The sequence below is a fragment of the Mobula hypostoma genome, chromosome X2 (assembly GCF_963921235.1).
Source record: "Mobula hypostoma chromosome X2, sMobHyp1.1, whole genome shotgun sequence".
In the NCBI taxonomy this organism is placed as follows: domain Eukaryota; kingdom Metazoa; phylum Chordata; class Chondrichthyes; order Myliobatiformes; family Myliobatidae; genus Mobula; species Mobula hypostoma.
Window position 1 is genome coordinate 36,334,466 of NC_086129.1, and position 18,141 is coordinate 36,352,606.

Genomic DNA, 18,141 nt, shown 5'->3' on the forward strand with positions numbered 1-18,141 from the left:
CTTTAGGTCCAGGTCCCATGGCAGCTTTTTGGCTCCGTTACAATAGCGCACAGTTTTCGGCAGCTTTACTTTGGCTTCTGACTCGCGCTGTCTGTGCAACAGCTTGTTTCCAAGGTTACATGGCCTGTGCCGGCTGCAGGTCCCCTGTTGGTAAGCATTCGGCAACTAGGAAAACTGTGCTACTTAAAGCCGGGAAACTGCAGAGTTCTGGAGCTGTACGGACGTGTAGAAATATCAGCACCGGGAAACCAAGGTTAGAAATTGCGCAGGGGGCATGAATAAGGCACTTGCACAACTGTAGTTTAAGTTGGAGTGGTTAAGGCAGAGCAATTTTGGGTCAGTAAGTCACCAGGCATTCATAGTATGGTTCCAGAGTGTGGTGACTCATGGAAGAGAGGAGGAAAAGGCAGTGAAATGTGGTGTACTGTGGAGGGAAAGGTAATATTTCTCACTTGTGTTCCTCTGGCAGTGCTGCACTCTTCAGCACTGCCCTGCTTACAATGTAGTGGTCGTCAGCTCAGCTCCACATTCATCGAAAGCCCACACACCCCACACCCTTCAAGTAGTGCATCACCTAATCCATCCCATGGTGTGGCACTACCTCCTTTAGACTCTGCAACGCTCAGTAATTCCGCACCCTCCACACGCTCCCCCCACCTCTGTCAGGACAGTTTGCAATGCCCTCTCAGTCTAGTTCATAGTCCTCAGTGCCTCCCCATCCCATATCAGGTCAGAATCCCTCCACTCTCTGCAGTTCATTTTCCTCCCTAAATGCTGCCTGACCAGTTGAGTTCCTCCGGCATTTTGTGTGTTGCTCCAGATTTCCAGCATCTACAGTCTCTCTGAAGCCTCCATTATTGTCCCATGAGTGAGCATCCTAGGCATTCCTCCCCTCTCCCCCAGCCCTCAACGCATATCTGATCAGAACCACTCCACTCTCTGCAGTCCATTTCCCTTTTTTACTGAAGGAGGGCAAATGAATCAGAGACTAAGCCTCTGTGCTCCTGTTTTTATGTCCCTTGCTGGATCTTGAAATCCAGTGCTCAGATGAAGATTTGGATCAGTTGCTGTGAGCACAATGCACGATCCATACTCTACTTAATGCCACAAAAAATGGCTAACCAGCAACCTCTGCTGGATAGTATGACCATTATCTGGGGCAGGATTAAGCCATCCACAGTCTAACACCATGAAAAGCAGTGAATATTCAGCTGAGTTAGACAGAGGTGGAACCTGTAACCAGCTAACCCACATTCCTCAGGCAGTGTGTGGGAATGAGCAACAGACACCTATAGGACATTGAACAAATTTGGACAAATAAAGTTTTAAAAATTTTTGGAAAAATTATAGGGACTTAATGCTGGAGGAACTCAGCTGGCCAGACAACGTCTAGGGAGATGAATGGATGGTTGATATTTTGGGTTCTGGACTAATGAAATGTCTCAACCCAAAATGTTGACTGTCCATTTCTTTCCATAGATGTTGCCTGATCTCCTGACTTTCTCCTGCATTTTGAATGTTGCTTTTTGGACAATAGTCTATTGAGCCATGCCTCTAACTGTAAGGAAATATCTACTTTTAAAAGGAGCAAGCTCCAATTTCATGTTCCAATTGGTTGCTCCACTTACTTCAAGCTGATTTATCATTCCATCGAACCAGGGCACAACCAGGATTTACTTTCGCTTGTGATGGCGTGTCCCATTACTGACCCTCTTCCTGTTGTCATGGGATTGCTGAAGCTGTTTGGTTGTCTTCTGAAATACAGGTTAAGTCCCATAAATTTTTGAAACCCTTGCCCCTGTGCCCATCTCGCTCCTTGCCCCCAGAGATCTATGCCCTTCTGTTTCCATGGACTGTACTGCCACGTGGCTGCTTAGGGTACCTCTGGAATGTCCCTGCCTAAACCTCCTTTCTTTACCATCTTTCTGTAAAATTCTACTTCATACCTACCTTCTGATGAAGATTTTGGTCACCTGACAAATGCCTTGTGTAATGTGCCAAGGGCTTGTGGCCCTCCTTAATACGTTAAAGTTGCTACATAAATGGAAGTTGATATTGCAAAGCTGATAAAGTCTGAGGCATGGTTTGCACTGTAATTAATAAACCTGTCCACCAGCCTGCATCCAGAAAGACTCACAGCAGCAATGACGTTTTATAACGAGGTAGAAGGAGCCCATTTAATTTATTGGGTCCACACAATCCCACTAATCCCATTCTCCCTCTCCATATGGAACTCCTACATTTATTCTCACTCATCCCTATTAATGCCCTTTATATTCTTACTGCCATTAACCTACGCCATGAGGGTTGCGCAGTAGTGTAGCAGTTAGTGTAATGCTGTACAATGCCGGCAACTGGAAAATCGGAGTTCAATTCCTGCAGCTATCGGTAAGGGGTTTACACATTCTCCCTGTGACCAAGTGAGTTCCCTCCCACATTCTAAAGATGGACGGGTTGGGGTTAGTAAATTATGGGTACGTACGTTGGCGCTGGAAGCATGGCAACACTTGCAGGCTGCCCTCCAGCTCATCTTCGGGCTGTGTTGGTCTTTGAGAGAAGCAATGCGTTTCTCTCTGTTTCGATGCACACGTGGCAAATCAAGCTAAGCTAATTATAGTTGGCATTTCGCCTACTAGCAGGCCTTTGGAAGGTGGAAGGAAACCAATGCAGTCATGGGGGAAGATATGCAAACTCTGCACAGTCCAGCAGCAGAGGTCGGGATTGAACCTGGAGCTGGAACTGTGAGAGAGCATCACTTACTGTTGCACCAGCACACTGACCAATGATCAAAAAAAATGAACATGGTCATGATATTTGAGAGGACAGATGTGGCAACTATTCAAATTTGTAATCAAAAGACTTAGGTGTGATATATATATAATCTGGAGTGTCTAAGACTTTTGCACAATATTGCAGTAACTTTATGTATTGCACTGTACTGTTGCCACAGAACAATACAAATTTCATGATATATGTGAGTGATGATAGACCTGTTTCTGATATGTGTCCCTATTGTGGACTGAGAGAGCAGGAAGGAAGCAGGGAGAGGGCAATCATGGTTGGGAAAAGGGGAAGGGAGAGGGGAGGGAAGCATCAGAGAGACATTCTGTAATGATCAATATACCAATTGCTTGGAATCAAATGACCTTGCCTGGTGTCTCAGGACTGCATCCACACAGCCTAGTGCCCCTGGCTCTCCTTGTCTGCCACCTGTCCCATGTTGACAAATACAGTACTGTGTAAAAGCCTTAGGCACCCTAGCTATACACTGTATATGTGTCTAAGACCTTTGCACCGTGCTATATGCAGTCTTTCTTACAACTGAAAATCACTGGCTCTTTCTTAGTTATGGGTCCTTTTTTGAGATCATTGGAAAAAAACAAGGTAATGCTGGACAGACATTGAAATAAAAGGGGTTGTGGGAGGAGGAAGGGTTGAAACTAGGACTAGATCAACTGTGATAATGAGTGGCAGAGCAGGGTTGAGGGGTCCACTGGCCCAATCTTCGTTTCTAAGTTTTTGTCTTTGTTGATCAAAAGTTTATTATCTCAGCTTTGCAATTAGGTATAGACTTCATGGACTTGCTTCTCTGAAGGCTATTAGCGAAACAGAGTTTTAAGACAGTCAATTAGCAGCAAATTAAGATTATCTTCCATATTTAACTAATTGCTTGAATCTAAAAGATCCATCTGCTATGGTTAGATTTTTATTAGCGATATCGTATGTTAACAGATCCTTCCGACCCAACAAGCCCGCACCATCCAATTACACTCATGACCAATTAAGCTGCTATCCCTTGTGTCTTTGTAATGTGGGGGGAAACCCGCATGGTCACGGGGAGAACGTACAAACACTTTATAGACAAAGGCGGATTTGAAACCAGGGCTGCAAACTCTGTAACAGCGTTATGCTCACCGATAGGCTACCGTGATTTGAAGTTCTATCTCTGAACTGCCTTTTTATTTCAAATCCAGTAATATAAAGAAACAATGAGGGCAATGTAGTTATCAATAACATTACATTGCCTGTTCGGCCTATTTGGGGGTCACTTTTGAGTCAGCCATATCACTCTGAAAATGGAGAAAACATCCAAAGTGATGGATGAACTCAGCAGATCAAGCAGCATATATGGAGGGAATGGGCAGCTGGCATTCTGCGTTGACACCCTTCATTAGAACTGGAAAGAAAGACTTTATTTTACTTAGTTTATACTTTATTGTCGCCAAACAATTGATACTAGAACGTACAATCATCACAGCGATATTTGATTCTGCGCTTCCCGCTTCCTGGATTACAAATCGATACTAAATATTAAAAATTTAAATTATAAATCATAAATAGAAAATAGAAAAATGGAAAGTAAGGTAGTGCAAAAAAACCGAGAGGCAGGTCTGGATATTTGGAGGGTACGGCCGAGATCCGGGTCAGGATCTGTTCAGCAGTCTTATCACAGTTGGAAAGAAGCTGTTCCCAAATCTGGCCGTACGAGTCTTCAAGCTCCTGAGCCTTCTCCCGGAGGGAAGAGGGACGAAAAGTGTGTTGGTTGGGTGGGTCGTGTCCTTGATTATCCTGGCAGCACTGCTCCGACAGCGTGCGGTGTAAAGTGAGTCCAAGGACGGAAGATTGGTTTGTGTGATGTGCTGCGCCATGTTCACGATCTTCTGCAGCTTCTTCCAGTCTTGGACAGGACAACTTCCATACCAGGTTGTGATGCACCCTAGAAGAATGCTTTCTACGGTGCATCTATAAAAATTAGTGAGGGTTTTAGGGGACAGGCCAAATTTCTTTAGTTTTCTCAGGAAGTAAAGGCGCTGGTGGGCCTTCTTGGCAGTGGACTCTACTTGGTTGGACCAAGTCAGATCGTTTGTGATATTGACCCCGAGGAACTTGAAGCTTTTGACCTGTTCCACTTGCGCACCACTGATGTAAATTGGGTCGTGTGGTCCGCTATTCCTTCTGAAGTCAACAACCAATTCCTTCGTCTTGCTAACGTTGAGGGATAGGTTATTGTCTTCGCACCATGCCACCAAGTTCTTAATTTCCTCTCTGTACTCAAACTCATCATTACCAGAGATACGACCTACAACTGTGGTGTCATCAGCAAACTTATATATTGAGTTTGATGGAAACTTGACTACACAATCATGGGTGTACAATGAGTACAGCAGGGGGCTGAGTACACAGCCTTGTGGGGCACCGGTGCTCAGAGTGATTGTAGAGGAGAGCTTGTCCCTTATTTTTACAGCCTGGGTCCTGTCTGTGAGGAAGCTGAAGATCCAGCTGCAGATCTGAGTGCTAAGGCCCAGGTTCCAGAGCTTAGAAATCAGTTTATTTGGAATGATGGTATTAAAGGCAGAGCTGTAGTCAATGAAAAGGAGCCTTACGTATACGTCTTTATTCCCCAGGTGTTCTAAGGAGGAATGTAGGGCCGGAGAGATGGCATCTGCCGTTGAAGAGAGCTGGTATAAAAGGCTGGTAGGAGGAGTGAAGCAAGAGCTGATGGGTGATAGGTGAATCCAGGTTATAAGGGGAAGATTAGGCAGGTGAGGGAGGGGGAAATGGGCACGATGTGAGAAGCTGGGACATGATAAGTGGAAGTGACAAAGAGCTGAAGAAGATGGAATCTGATGGGACAGGACAGTGAACTGTGGAATAAAGGAGGTGAGGAGGAGAACTGGATGGAGGAATATGTGGATGATGGCAAATCAAGAGGGCAGGGTTAGGGGATAGAAAAGGGGTATCGGGACCGGTGGGATGAGGGAAAATAAGTGGGGTGGCAGAGGGGAGTCTTTACTGGAAATTGGAGAAATGCTATCAGGTTGGAGACTACCAAGGTAGAATACGAAGTACTGTTCCTCTAATTTGTGTCTGGCCTCAACTCTGGAAGTGGAATCATTTATAGGCTGAAATACAGCAAGGTAGTAGTTTGTTTTCCTAAATGGAACTTGGAGTTTTATGACCATCTGGTAGCTTTCAAGCTGCCTGCATCAATGTAATGATCTACTGTGAGGGGGTCTATTTATTGTTGAGTCATGAAACTAGGGGCTCATGATTTCAAATGTCACTATGGAAAAGCTGTTTATTTTCAACAACAATATACCAAGTTGTGGCACCAGAGTAAAATAACTATAAAGTGGCTGTATTGTTGTTGTTTCATTCAGGAAAGGGAGGCAACGTGCCACTTGCCTTTGGCTCCAGGCAAATACTATGTATTTATCTCGTAATAACATCTGGGCATCAATGTGCAATTATTGCAGTCTGTCTGCTCTCACTCATTTTCTGCAAATAAATACTAATAGCCCATTCCTTTCCACACCCAACATTATCCAACTTCATACACTCTTCCACCCTCTACCATTCATTCGCACACTTCTGTGCAAGGAGCCACTTGTTAGTGGTTGGGATAAAAGGCTAGTTAAACTCTTTCCCTTTGCAAACCGGTATTTACCAAGTCCAATCACAGCAATGGCACTGAGAAGATATCAGTCAATGTCTTAATGATTGTTTTGCTGGCTGCACCCATGTTATGGGGAGAAAACAGAAAGATGCAGAAGGTCAGGCAGTGTGATTGGCAAAATCGTAAACACTTTACGTCAGTGACCGTTCTGACGCACACTGAAATGTTACATATTTTCTTTCCATGTGGAGTAGTTTCAGCTAGGTTGACTTTATTGACAGATGACCAACATGAGTAGTAATTTTACTTTTATATTGCCTCCTGTGGAGAGATATCTGCTTCCAGTGTTCATCCACTACCCATATGTTATTACGGGCCATCGGAGTGGAAGATATTGAGAGAAACTGTTCCTCAGTCTGCATTCTTAAACACCGTGTGTGTATATTCTATATCTGTGAGCATGTCTCTGTTTTTGTATGTGTGTGTCAATACTTCGATATTGTATCTTTATTTGTCCGTATTGTATCTTTACTTGTCCGTCTTTGGCTTTCTTTGTATGTCTAGAAGGTCTTTTTTTTAAATTGCAAGCAAGCCCTGACCTGCCTATAAACATGGCTCCCTCTCTCTGCAATCTGTAGATGCTGTGTTGTCTTGCAATGTAGTCTGGGATATGTGTAATCAAAATAGTTGCCTTAGTGACCAGAGGAAGCTACTCAGCTATGTTGGAAGTAATGAGCATGTTGCCTGATATCGAGAGAAGAAAGAGAAATACAAGTAGGTTTTTGTTTGTCTTGTTCAGTTTTCTTTATGCTGAACTTTGTTCTCACTGTGCCTGCTGCAACTTCTCTAATCTGTGCTATATTTTTGTAAAGTTCTGTATTGATGTTAGAGGAGTGGTTCCTGCCCTGTATTGCATGATTCGTTCTCTGTGTTTACCAGCGCCAGTGTTTACTCGGGCAAGTACAGCCAGAGTTGGACTCGGAGTAAGTTAGACTGTCCCATTGAGCACCCTCAAGGCAGACAACAAAGATTAGATCAAATATGCCAATGTACTGTTCCAAGAAATATGGCACAGGCTAGATGAAGATTTAAGCACTATCAGCACTATCCCAACTGTGGTGCTAACACTAGGAATGTGCTCCCCAAGGCACTAATATTTTTCCACAGCATTTTCAGCACATTCTCTTTCCTTTGTTCCCCGTGTGTGCACTTGGCAACGTGGGAGACCTTTCCTTGATTAATCCAGTTGACAGTGAACTTCAATCCCAGGAAATGGCAGACAGCGTCTAACTTTGTCTGCCTGGCACTTGGAGATGAAAGGTGCTCTCAGAAGGTTGGTTCACTGAACAGCAAATATTGAACCTCTAGTCCCTGGATCCTACCACTTAATCTGAGTTTTTATTCTTTGGCCAGCCACCAGGCCAGGCTGATACTAATGTGAGCAGGCAGGGCAAAGATGGCTAAGGGTTAAATTGTGAGAAGTGATTGTGTAAACTTGAGGTGATGCAATTGACATGCTTGATGTTTAAAAGGATTTGTTACAGTAGTTTAATAAAAAGTGTTTCATCTAATGAATATTTTAGTGTGGGAATCAGAAGCACTGCTGTAATGATGGGTCTGTTCACTGCTCAATATGTTAAACTAAAGCCGATATCCTCCTTTGTCCATTTTTATCCTGTGGTACTTAAAATGTCGCTGGTGTCAGGCATGTATTAGTTTGTAGTATCTTCTCAAAGCTGAGGGTTCAAATCCTACTTGAAGAGAACATAAAAATCTCGGCTGACATGCCTGTCTATCCAAGGGTATGTTGCACTGACAGCAGTACTCATCAACCCTAATGTTCAATGAAAGCTTGTTATGCCTTCTCAGACAGGCTGGACAGATTTCACAGCACCACTTCCAGGAAATGCTGGGGAATTATCTACATGGCTCTGGGCAAGTGCCCTCACTTGACATCATGCATGAAATAAATGGTATCATTGTTTAAGCAGTTGGCTGCCATGTTCCTGCAGTTGCGATAAACTTCTCACTGCATGTAATTGGATGGAAAGTGTTGAAAAAAGCCATAATAAATTTACAGGGTTTTTTTTTGGTGTTTGAAGAGATATTCCAACACATGGGGGCACATTTGCTCGGAGTAGGGTAGTCCCTTTACTATAGCTGAAAGAGTTAGAAACATCTTGCTTCGTTCCTGGAGTTCTGAGTGTAACAGTGGCCATTTGAATATAGTCATTTTGAAACTTCATGCGCACTTCCCTTTCATAATAAGTATGCATATGGAGGATATTTGAAAAAACTATCCTGTCTGGACTCTGTAAGCAAAATGCAGTCTTCTGCATGTTCCTTCCTCCTCCCGTTCATCTCCCCTCCCTGGCTGCCCATTTCTCAAGCCAGTTTCTCAGTGTGGATTTTTTTATTGGGAAACTTACTGTGTTTTAGTGGGTAGCTTTCCCTCTCCTGAGTCAAGTCCTTCAGGGTACAGATTCTTGTATGCTTAATCCAGAGTAACATTCCCAATGCTTTACTGCAGATACTGGAAATCTGAAACATTTAAAACAGAATCTGCTGGAAGCACCTAGTAGGCCAGGCAGCATCTGTGGATAAATAAACAAAGTTGATTTTTTGGGCTTTGTCAGAACTACTCTGAAAGATAGAGGAGATAAATAACTAGTTTTAAGTTGCAGAGAAGGTGGTGGGAGGGTTTGGATAGAACAAGGGTGGTGAGATGAGACCAGATCAAATGGGCTAGAGAGGCATTTGAAGTCTAACTATGCTTTTTTGTCTGAATTCTGTGTTGCTGTCTAGTCTAGCAGTGCAAGCTATATTCACGTGGGAGGAAAAATTGAAGCAAAGTCACAAATGACTGACTTACAGTAGGAACAGCCAGTTCTAATACAGACTGAGAAACTAATTTACCTAAAGTTGATGAATGTATGTGGTACAGCGGATTAGAAGAAATGCAACTCAATCACGGCTTCATCGAAAAGACCATTTGGGTCCTTGGATGCTGAGCAGGGAAAAGGCAATAGGTATTGCGTCTCTCTCAGTTGTACGGGGAGGTGCCTTAAGATAAAGTGCAATTCGTGAGGATGGAAATTGAACCAGGGAGTCACAAAGGGAATAATGAAAGTCATAGTCATACTTTATTGATCCCGAGGGAAATTGGTTTTCGTTACAGTTGCACCATAAATAATTAAATAGTAATAAAACCATAAATAATTAAATAGTAATATGTAAATTAAGCTAGGAAATCAGTCCAGGACCAGCCTATTGGCTCAGGGTGTCTGACCCTCCAAGGGAGGAGTTGTAAAGTTTGATGGCCACAGGCAGGAATGACTTCCTATGACGCTCAATGCCGAAAGAAGAGTGAGGGGAAATAGGTGTCTGGTGGTGGAATCCTTTTGGCTAGCGGCAATTGTAGAAAAGATTGACTTTTGGAATACTGAGGCTGATAAGTCGAAGTTGAAGACCAGGGAAATTCTGTCCTTGCCTCATCCACGAGAAGAGGTATGAGAGCTGAAGGGCAGGAAGTGTGCTTTTTATTTCAAGGGCTCTGTCCACTAAGGTCTTTGAGAAGTCACGTGCAGATATCTCAGCCCTGTGTCTGCCCACCCAAATCCTCGAAATTTCTCTCACCACTTGGTGTTGTTGTCTCCTCCCTCCTCGGTGAAAGCCCAGAGCTTTCTCAGTGGTAACTAGCCACCAGTATTGAGTGGTGCAGTTATCCAGTTGGCCACACCAGTAGTTGTGGAGGGGTTTGTGGTCTGTCAACACATGGGGTGGGTGCTGCTGGTTCCCACTACATCTGTGCTCTCCATGGTGACCAGGGTGCAGTAATGAGTCTAACATCTCAGCACCAAGTGACTGGTATATGTAATATCAGCAATCTTGGGTAGCCTAGACTAACTATACAAACTGAGGTATGATTCATAGCAGATATCTGGCACAGTGGTGCTGCCAGTAATGTATGCATATTTGTCTCCCACATGTTCTCTCTCCTCCCTTTCTTGTCCCCCCTCCCTTTCTTGTCCCCCCTCGCTTGAGCTGCAATCGCATTAGTGCTCTTGTTTCTTGTTTCAGATGTCAGTGTACTGTACTGGTGTAATTCTGGTTGCTGCAATTCTTCATTTGGCTGTCAGGGGGAGCTCTTCCCTCACTTTTGTTAAGAAATGGCCATATAATTCTTAGGCACACGAATGTACTCTCCAATTGACTACACCTATGCTGACCCATTTTGTTCATATACAGAAATCCCATCCCACATGACATTCTCCTATGGCTTGCCTATTTAAGGCTCTGACTAAATGCCTCTTAAATGTAGTATTTGTATCTGATTTCACCACCCTCTCTGGCATGACATGGGAAAATCTATGCCATTTATAATCTGATATACATACCCTCTATATTTATAATCTGATATACATACCCTCTGTGTTGGTGCATGGCCAAGTGGTTAAGGCGTTCGTCTAGTGATTTGAAGGTTGCTAGTTCGAGCCTCGGCTGAGGCAGCGTGTGTGTCCTTGAGCAAGGCACTTAACCACACATTGCTCTGCGATGACACCAGTGCCAAGCTGTATGGGTCCTAATGCCCTTCCCTTGGACAACACCGGTAGTGTGGAGAGGGGAGACTTACAGCATGGGCAAGTGCCGGTCTTCCATACAACCTTGCCCAGGCCTGCACCCTGGAAACCGTCCAAGGTGCAAATCCATGGTCTCATGAGACTAACGGATCACACCCTCTATCAGCACCTCTCAGACAACTTCTCTGTAGGGAAAACAAGCTCAACCTGTCCAATCTCCCCCTGTAGCTAAAGCCATTGCAGAATACTCTCCACAAGGGGAATGGGTGAACAGCACTTGACATGAAGTAGGATATTGGCAGCAGAGCTCAAGTTTAAGTTTTTTTTTAGCCAGAGGGTGGTTATTCTGTGAAATTCTTCGCCACAGATAGCTGTGGAGGCCAAGTAATTGAGTATGTTTAAAGCAGAGATTATTGATTAGTAAGTGTGTCAAAGGTAACGGGGTGAAGGCAAGAGAGCGGGGTTGAGAAGGATAATAACTCAACCATGATGGGCAGGCAGCAGATTCAATGGGCTGAATGGCCTAATTCTGCTCCTGTGTCTTATGGTATTAAGGAGGGTGGGTGGTGGGACCTAAGTGTGAGAGCATGGGAGTTGCTCAGCCTGCAAACACAAAGAAAGCTTTCAGCAATAGATGACTGTGGTTATTTTAAGAGTAAGTGAAATTGCAAAGGTTGTTCTGTGATAGGGAACATCAGCTCTTCTGAGTGAGGCAGCATTCTGAAATTGCATCTAGTGTTGTTCAGTTCAGATGGTGCCAGGAGAGGGTTGGAATTGCTGACTAATGGGATTAACAAAATATTCCAACTTCTTATGAGGTATAAAACCCATTCAAGCCTTTTCAAACCATGTGTTAGAGAAGTTAATTAGCTGAAGGGATAAAGCAAATAGACCAAGTGGATCACCAAGTCGTTCTGTATACTTAAATGTTCTCTTCAAATAGAAAGCTTGTCCCAGCAATTTTACTCCCAACATCAGTGTGAAATTTAAGGAGATCTAATAAAAGATCACAAGAATGGTGCAGTTCAGAAACCCTCACTTGCTACAGGCTGTGTCGGAAGTTTTCAAATTAGTTTGGGGATATGGGCATCAATGGCTTGCCCAGCATTGTTTGCCCATTCCTAATTGCCTCACAACTGAGAGGCTTGTTAGGGCCTATCATGGGCTGATTGAAAGTCAATGCTTTAGTTCAGAGGTGACACAAAGGCCAGGTTGAAGAATGACTGTAGATTTTTCCTTGAAAGAAATATAGTGATGGTTTTTAACAGCAATCTGGTGGTTACATGGTCCCTGTTGGACTACTCAATTCCAGACTTAGTAAATTATTTGATCTGGAGTTCCCTGTCAGCTATGATAAAGGTTGGTGAGGCCCAAAGTAATACTTGTGAGGGAATTACTGGTTAGGTCTCAGCACCTCTGTGCTTTGGAGTGCTCTAAGTCTGTCACAATGATATGGAAAAATATCCCAATCAAGGTACACAATGATGGGTATTGCCTGGGAAGCTATAGTGTTGTCTCTGTATGAGAGGGTTAGGGTGGGAGTGCGGGCAGTGAGGGGAAAATACTATAAATGCCTGACGTGTATTTCTTTCACCCACAGTAAATGCCAAGTGTGGCCTTTTGTGTGAGGCCGAGCTGGACATGTCACGCGTCTCATCGTCCGCGACCAAGCGAATCGGGAGCTACTCAAGCAGCACGTTCACCAGTCCCCACTATGTCTCCTCATACCATGGCTACAACCCCAGTCTGGGCAGTGCCTATACAGACAGGGACAAGCTCATCAACAAGCCAGCGTACACCAGCTGTGTCCCCCGCGTCAATTCTGGGAGAGCAGCAAACAAGTACGCTCTAGAGGTCGACCGGGGTCGGCCACTGCCTCGCCCTGAGGTATTCAGCAGGCGCAGCGAGAGCTTGAGTCGGGCCCCCTTCAAGGCCTTTCCCAGCGGGTTAAGTGGTGGGTACTCCACCAATTACAGCATAGGGAGCAGCCATTCCACATACAGCTCACCTGGATGGCCCCTGAGTCGCAGAAAGTCCATCAGCCAGACAGACTTGAACCGGGACCTGCTGAACCTCCACATGGTGGACGCCTACCAGATAAACACTGTGAAGAGCCCCCCACTCTCTCGGCATGAGGTGGACTTGCACCAGGGGTCCCGCAGGAGTGATATTGCAGACCCTTACTGCACCAGGGGATCCGGTGCTTATGCCCTGCCCCGCAGCATGACGCAGGAGACTATAACTGCTTCCTTCAGGAGCACGGACCACTTCAGCCCAGCGTGGGGAAGGAGTGGGAGCAGCAGCAGTTGTGGGTCACCCGTCCGAGAGACACCAGTAAGTTCGGGGTCAGCATGAGGGTCATGGTCAAACTGATGATTGGATGTGATTGAAGAAAGCTCTTATTTTTCGTTTTTTGAGTATGCATCTGATTTCCCCTTTTGAGTCTGTTCGCACTGCCCTTTGTATTCCTGATTATGGTTTAAGTGTCCTCAGTAAGGAGATGACATCCTCAGGAGGAACGTTTACAGGTTTGTAAATGAGCATTTTGTTCAACGGTTTACAGAATGCATTGTGATAATTAGTATGTCTGGGAGTGAGTGGTTCCCCCATGGGTATTCATTAGTTAGTGCAGCCCTGCTGCATTCGGTTAGTAGACAAGGGCTTATCAAAAATGTCGGAATTGCCTAGCAAGTTGGGCAGCATCTGTGGAAAGACCTTTCATCAACCTGTTGCTTCCAGGTTATCTGAGAATTTCCAGCAATTTCTGTTTTCTATCATCTGCAGTATTTTGCTTTCAAGTCAACTGTGATATAATTGCAATCACTCTTAACCTTCAGACTAGAAAATTCAGATCCTATTCCAAAGACACGGATATGAAACTGTTGGTGGACATTTGTGTTGTACTTACGGGTGTTATCTGTTGACTGGGACATTAAAAACACTTAGATGGCTGTAATAGATCCCTTGACACAATGTTGCAAAAGAACAGTGAACTTGTTTTGCATTGTGCTCTTTTCCATAGATGCTGTCTGGCCTGCTGAGTCCCTCCAGCATTTTGTGCATGTTATTTGCATTGTCCTGACCAAGTTCATCCAGAAAAACAAATTATCTAATCAATATCTTGTTAAGTTTTGTTGGGACTTGCTGTTTTAAAAATTGGCTGCTGTGTTTTCCAAATTACAGCTGTGACTCTATTTCAAATGCCCTCTAGATGTACCAATGTCTGTCATTCATTACAATTTAATGATTGGTCGTCAAATATTTCCCTTCCTCAGCAGGGCTTTGGCCTTGCAGTTGGCACATGGACAGTCAAAACATAGCCCAATTTAAAGAATATCTTTGATTTTTAAAATTATTCCATTGGCCTGCCTTAAGTGCCTGAACTGTCTGTGGCTTCTTATCCCTAATTGAGGAAATTATGTCCAGGATCCAAAGAAGTTCCAAATATATCGTCGTCTTCACTGTGGCCTCAGTGTTGTTCCTGAAAGCTTGATGAACGAGGAGCAAACAAAAGACTCGTCAGGAAGTGTTGATAGAGTAATCTGTAGCCGTGCTATACTGCATGCCAAGTCAACATGCGGAGATATATTTACTTTTATAAATAAAAAGCAGAACACAAAACAGGATAGAATGGATTATCTATCAAGGACTAGTGAGTGTTCCTATGCATGTTAATACATCCTGGTCTGCTAACCAAAGATCAAAAGAGAAATATAGGCCATTCAATGATATTTATTTCAGAACTAATCCAATCTTCATATACCATCCAAATTAAATATCTGTCTCCTGTCTGCCCCACCACATCCATCAGTCAAAGTTGACTTTATTGTCCCCTACACAAGTTCGTGTATGCACAAGTACAAAGAAAAACTTACATGAAGCAACATTATAGGCACATAGTGTCATTAACTGAGCATTCACAAGGAAATCATGAGTTAAATGTAAATTATTCACAACTTTTACACGAAAGAACCCTATTAAAAAGTTGTTTAAAAGTCTATTTAGTGCAGAGTGATCAAAGTGGTCATAGTTTTCCTCCACTAAGGTTGTGATTAGGGTTATGCATGTTAGTCCAAGAATGGAATAGTTGAAGGAAATTGGCTGTGCTTGAACCTGTTGATGTGGTTGTAAGGACTCCTCACCTCCTATCCAATGGTACTCTCTGTCTGTGTGGTGATACCCCACTGACCTATTCCATAATGTTATGTTTTGATCGCTTAAACCAGTTCTTGATCAGACAGATAATCCAAACCAGTGTTATGTGTGAAACTGGGGAGTTTGGTATTCATTGCTGAGGGATTTAATGTGAGAATCGTGCAGAATATGGGGCGCCACTGTACGTTGCGTTTAGCAAGACGCTATTACAGCTTGGGGCATTCCAGAATTCGAAATTCAATTCCGGCACCATCTGTAAGGAGTCTCTGTGCATCCTTCCCATGGAATGTGCGGGTTTTCCCCAAGTACCTGGTTTCCTCCCCCAGACCAAGGATGTACCGGGTAGATTATTTAGTCATTTTAAATTGTCCTGTGATTAGGTTAGGGTTAAATCAGTGGTGTGGGGTTGCTGGGGTGGTGTGGCTTGAACGGTTGTAAGGGCCTACCTCGCACTGTACAGTCGGCCCTCCGTATCCGTGGGGGAATGGTTCCGGGACTCCCCACAGATACCAAAATTCACAGATCCTCAAGTCCCTTATATAAAAGCCTAAGAGAGCTCGAAAGGGTGTTACAAAAAGCGAAAATAGCGTTCGGCGTTTGTTTTGCAGTGAGCCATTATAGAGGCAGCGTGAACCCCGAGCAGCGGGAGTGGCGAAAAGCGAAAATAGCGTTCAGCGTTTGTTTAGCACCGAGTCGCTATAGAGACAGCACGCACACCAAGCAGCGGGAGTGGCGAAAATCGAAAATAGCGTTCAGCATTTGTATTGCAGCGAGTCGTTATAGAGGCAGCGTGCACCCCAAGCAGCGGGAGTGGCGAAAATAGCGTTCGGCGTTTGTTTTGCAGCGAGCCGTTACAGAGGCAGCGCACAAACCGAACAGCGGGAGTGGTTAAAATCGAAAATAACGTTCAGCGTTTGTTTTGCAGCGAGTTGTTAAAGAGGCAGCGCGCAAACCGAACAGCGAGAGTGGCGAAAAGCGAAAATAGCATTCGGCGTTTCTTTAGCAGCGAGTCGCTATAGAGGCAGCACGCACACCAAGCAGTGGGAGTGGCAAAAAGCGAAAATAGCGTTCGGCGTTTGTTTTGCAGTGAGCCGTTATAGAGGCAGCGCGCAAACCGAACAGCGAGAGCGGCGAAAAGCGAAAATAGCGTTCAGCGTCTGTTTTGCTCTCAGCAAAACAAACACTCAGCATCTCAGCATCAAGCCACCATAGCTTTGAACTGCGTGAGATTTTCACTATGATTGACAGTGCTGCAATGATTGCAGAAAAATACGACTTTAATTTTGAAAGGGCACGTAGGTTTAGGGCAGGTTTTCAGGATGTAAAGAACTGTATGATAGAAAAGTGCATGAACCTTCCAGTGTGCTGGCTGTCTTCTCGATTCCGGTAAGTGAAACTACACTACACTGTACATACATTATTTCTACTTTATATAGTCTGTGTTTTTATCATATCATTCCTGCTTTTACAATATGTTAGTGTTATTTTAGGCTTTATGTGTCATTTGGTATGATTTGGTAGCTTGTTTTTTGGGTCGGGGAACGCTCAGAAACACTCTACTTTCGGATAGCGGGGGAAACCTGCACAATGGAAATGCTATGTAAGTAGTTGTTACACTGTATTGTTTAGGGAATAAGAAGAAAGAGAGAGAACTTCTGGGTTTTTTTTTCGATCCCGATCCACGGTTGGTTGAATCTGCGAATGCGGAACTCGCGGATACGGAGGGCCGACTGTATTGCTAAATAAATAAATATTATCTGTCTGTGGAGACAGTAATATATCAAGTTAATGTACAAAGAGCAGGAATGGGTGGTCAGCATGGACTCGGTGGTCAGAAGGACCTGTTTCCATGCTGTATGACTGTGCCTACAACATGTCAGTAATAATAAACTTGATTCTTTTTGGTGCATTACTCAGAAAATCAGAGCCTGAAGAAGCCAGAGTTGCCCTCCTTGAGCAGCTGGTCTTCAAGAGATGTTCTGGATATGTCAGATGGGTCATAGGTAATCAACCATGGTAATATGGCAGATGGTGGAATTCCACACCTCAAGATTTACCTGTTCGTGGAATGATATACCGTAGTTCAGTAAGAGTTCAGAGTGCTGGATTAAACTGCCCTGTTTTTCATGTAGGCCCGTGGAATCTTTAAAAACCACCTGAGAAGTTATAGAGGAACAAATGAACCTCTTTCCTGCACAATGGCACCTCAGTGGTATAGCACTACTGTCAGCCTGCTTTACGGGTTCGAGAATGGTGACCTGTGTGTTCTAACATGGAGACAAGCAATGCCCAATGAACCAGACCTCCAGTCCTTATCCCCCTGACCATGGAGATGGGAGAGTGGCCGGATGTGTGTGACGTAAAGGCCTTATCTAGCTTGTTTCCGTTGTCCGGATCTATTCCACATTCCAGGCGGTCACTCACCTGCCAGTAATGGCCTTGCATGAATTAAACATTCAGCTGTGCCTCCAGCACGCTATCTGATGAATCTAAAACAACTACCGTTTCTCATTAGCAGGGAGGAAAAGGATATGGGTTTGACCAGCAGGACGTTACAATGTCACTGCATGTTCCCAACACCGACTTGAATACTGGATTAAGATGTAGTGCTTCAAACCAGTCCCCTTCACTCCTTTCAATGCAGCCTGTTTTTATTGCCTTGATCAAAAAGGAACAGAAGGAAGGTATTAGCGCCTTGAGTCGGTTCCATCATTCACTTAGATAATGGCCTCACTCTGTTTTCCCAGTATTGTCTCTTGATAACCTTGTTGTCAGTTTCAGACTTTAGATCTCCAGTATGTCCACAGCATTCACAGAGTGGGAAAATACTTCCAACCCCAACCTAAATAGCTGTCTTGAGCAGCACACACAAGATGCTGGAGGAACTCAGTAGGCCAGGCGGCACCTATGGCAATGAATAAACAGTCGACGTTTCGGGCTGAGACCCTCCATCAGGACTGGAAAGGAAAGGGAAGATGCCTGAATAAGAAGGTGGACGGAGGGGAAGGT

The 18,141-nt window shown here is 44.3% G+C and overlaps 1 protein-coding gene across 3 annotated transcripts in view; it reads left to right on the plus strand.

Annotated features, from left to right (window-relative positions):
* The window catches only part of LOC134340901 (ubiquitin carboxyl-terminal hydrolase 2-like), a 138,509-nt gene that overhangs the window by 44,797 nt on the left and 75,571 nt on the right, over nt 1-18,141 (plus strand). For 2 of the 3 annotated variants that reach the window (XM_063038484.1, XM_063038485.1), the window contains exon 2: nt 12,578-13,311. In XM_063038484.1, the coding sequence (XP_062894554.1) occupies nt 12,619-13,311 (693 nt within the window). In that variant the 5' untranslated portion in view covers nt 12,578-12,618. Of the gene's footprint in view, nt 1-6; nt 151-12,577; nt 13,312-18,141 lie in introns of all 3 variants that reach the window. The other variant, XM_063038483.1, reaches the window with a different exon arrangement.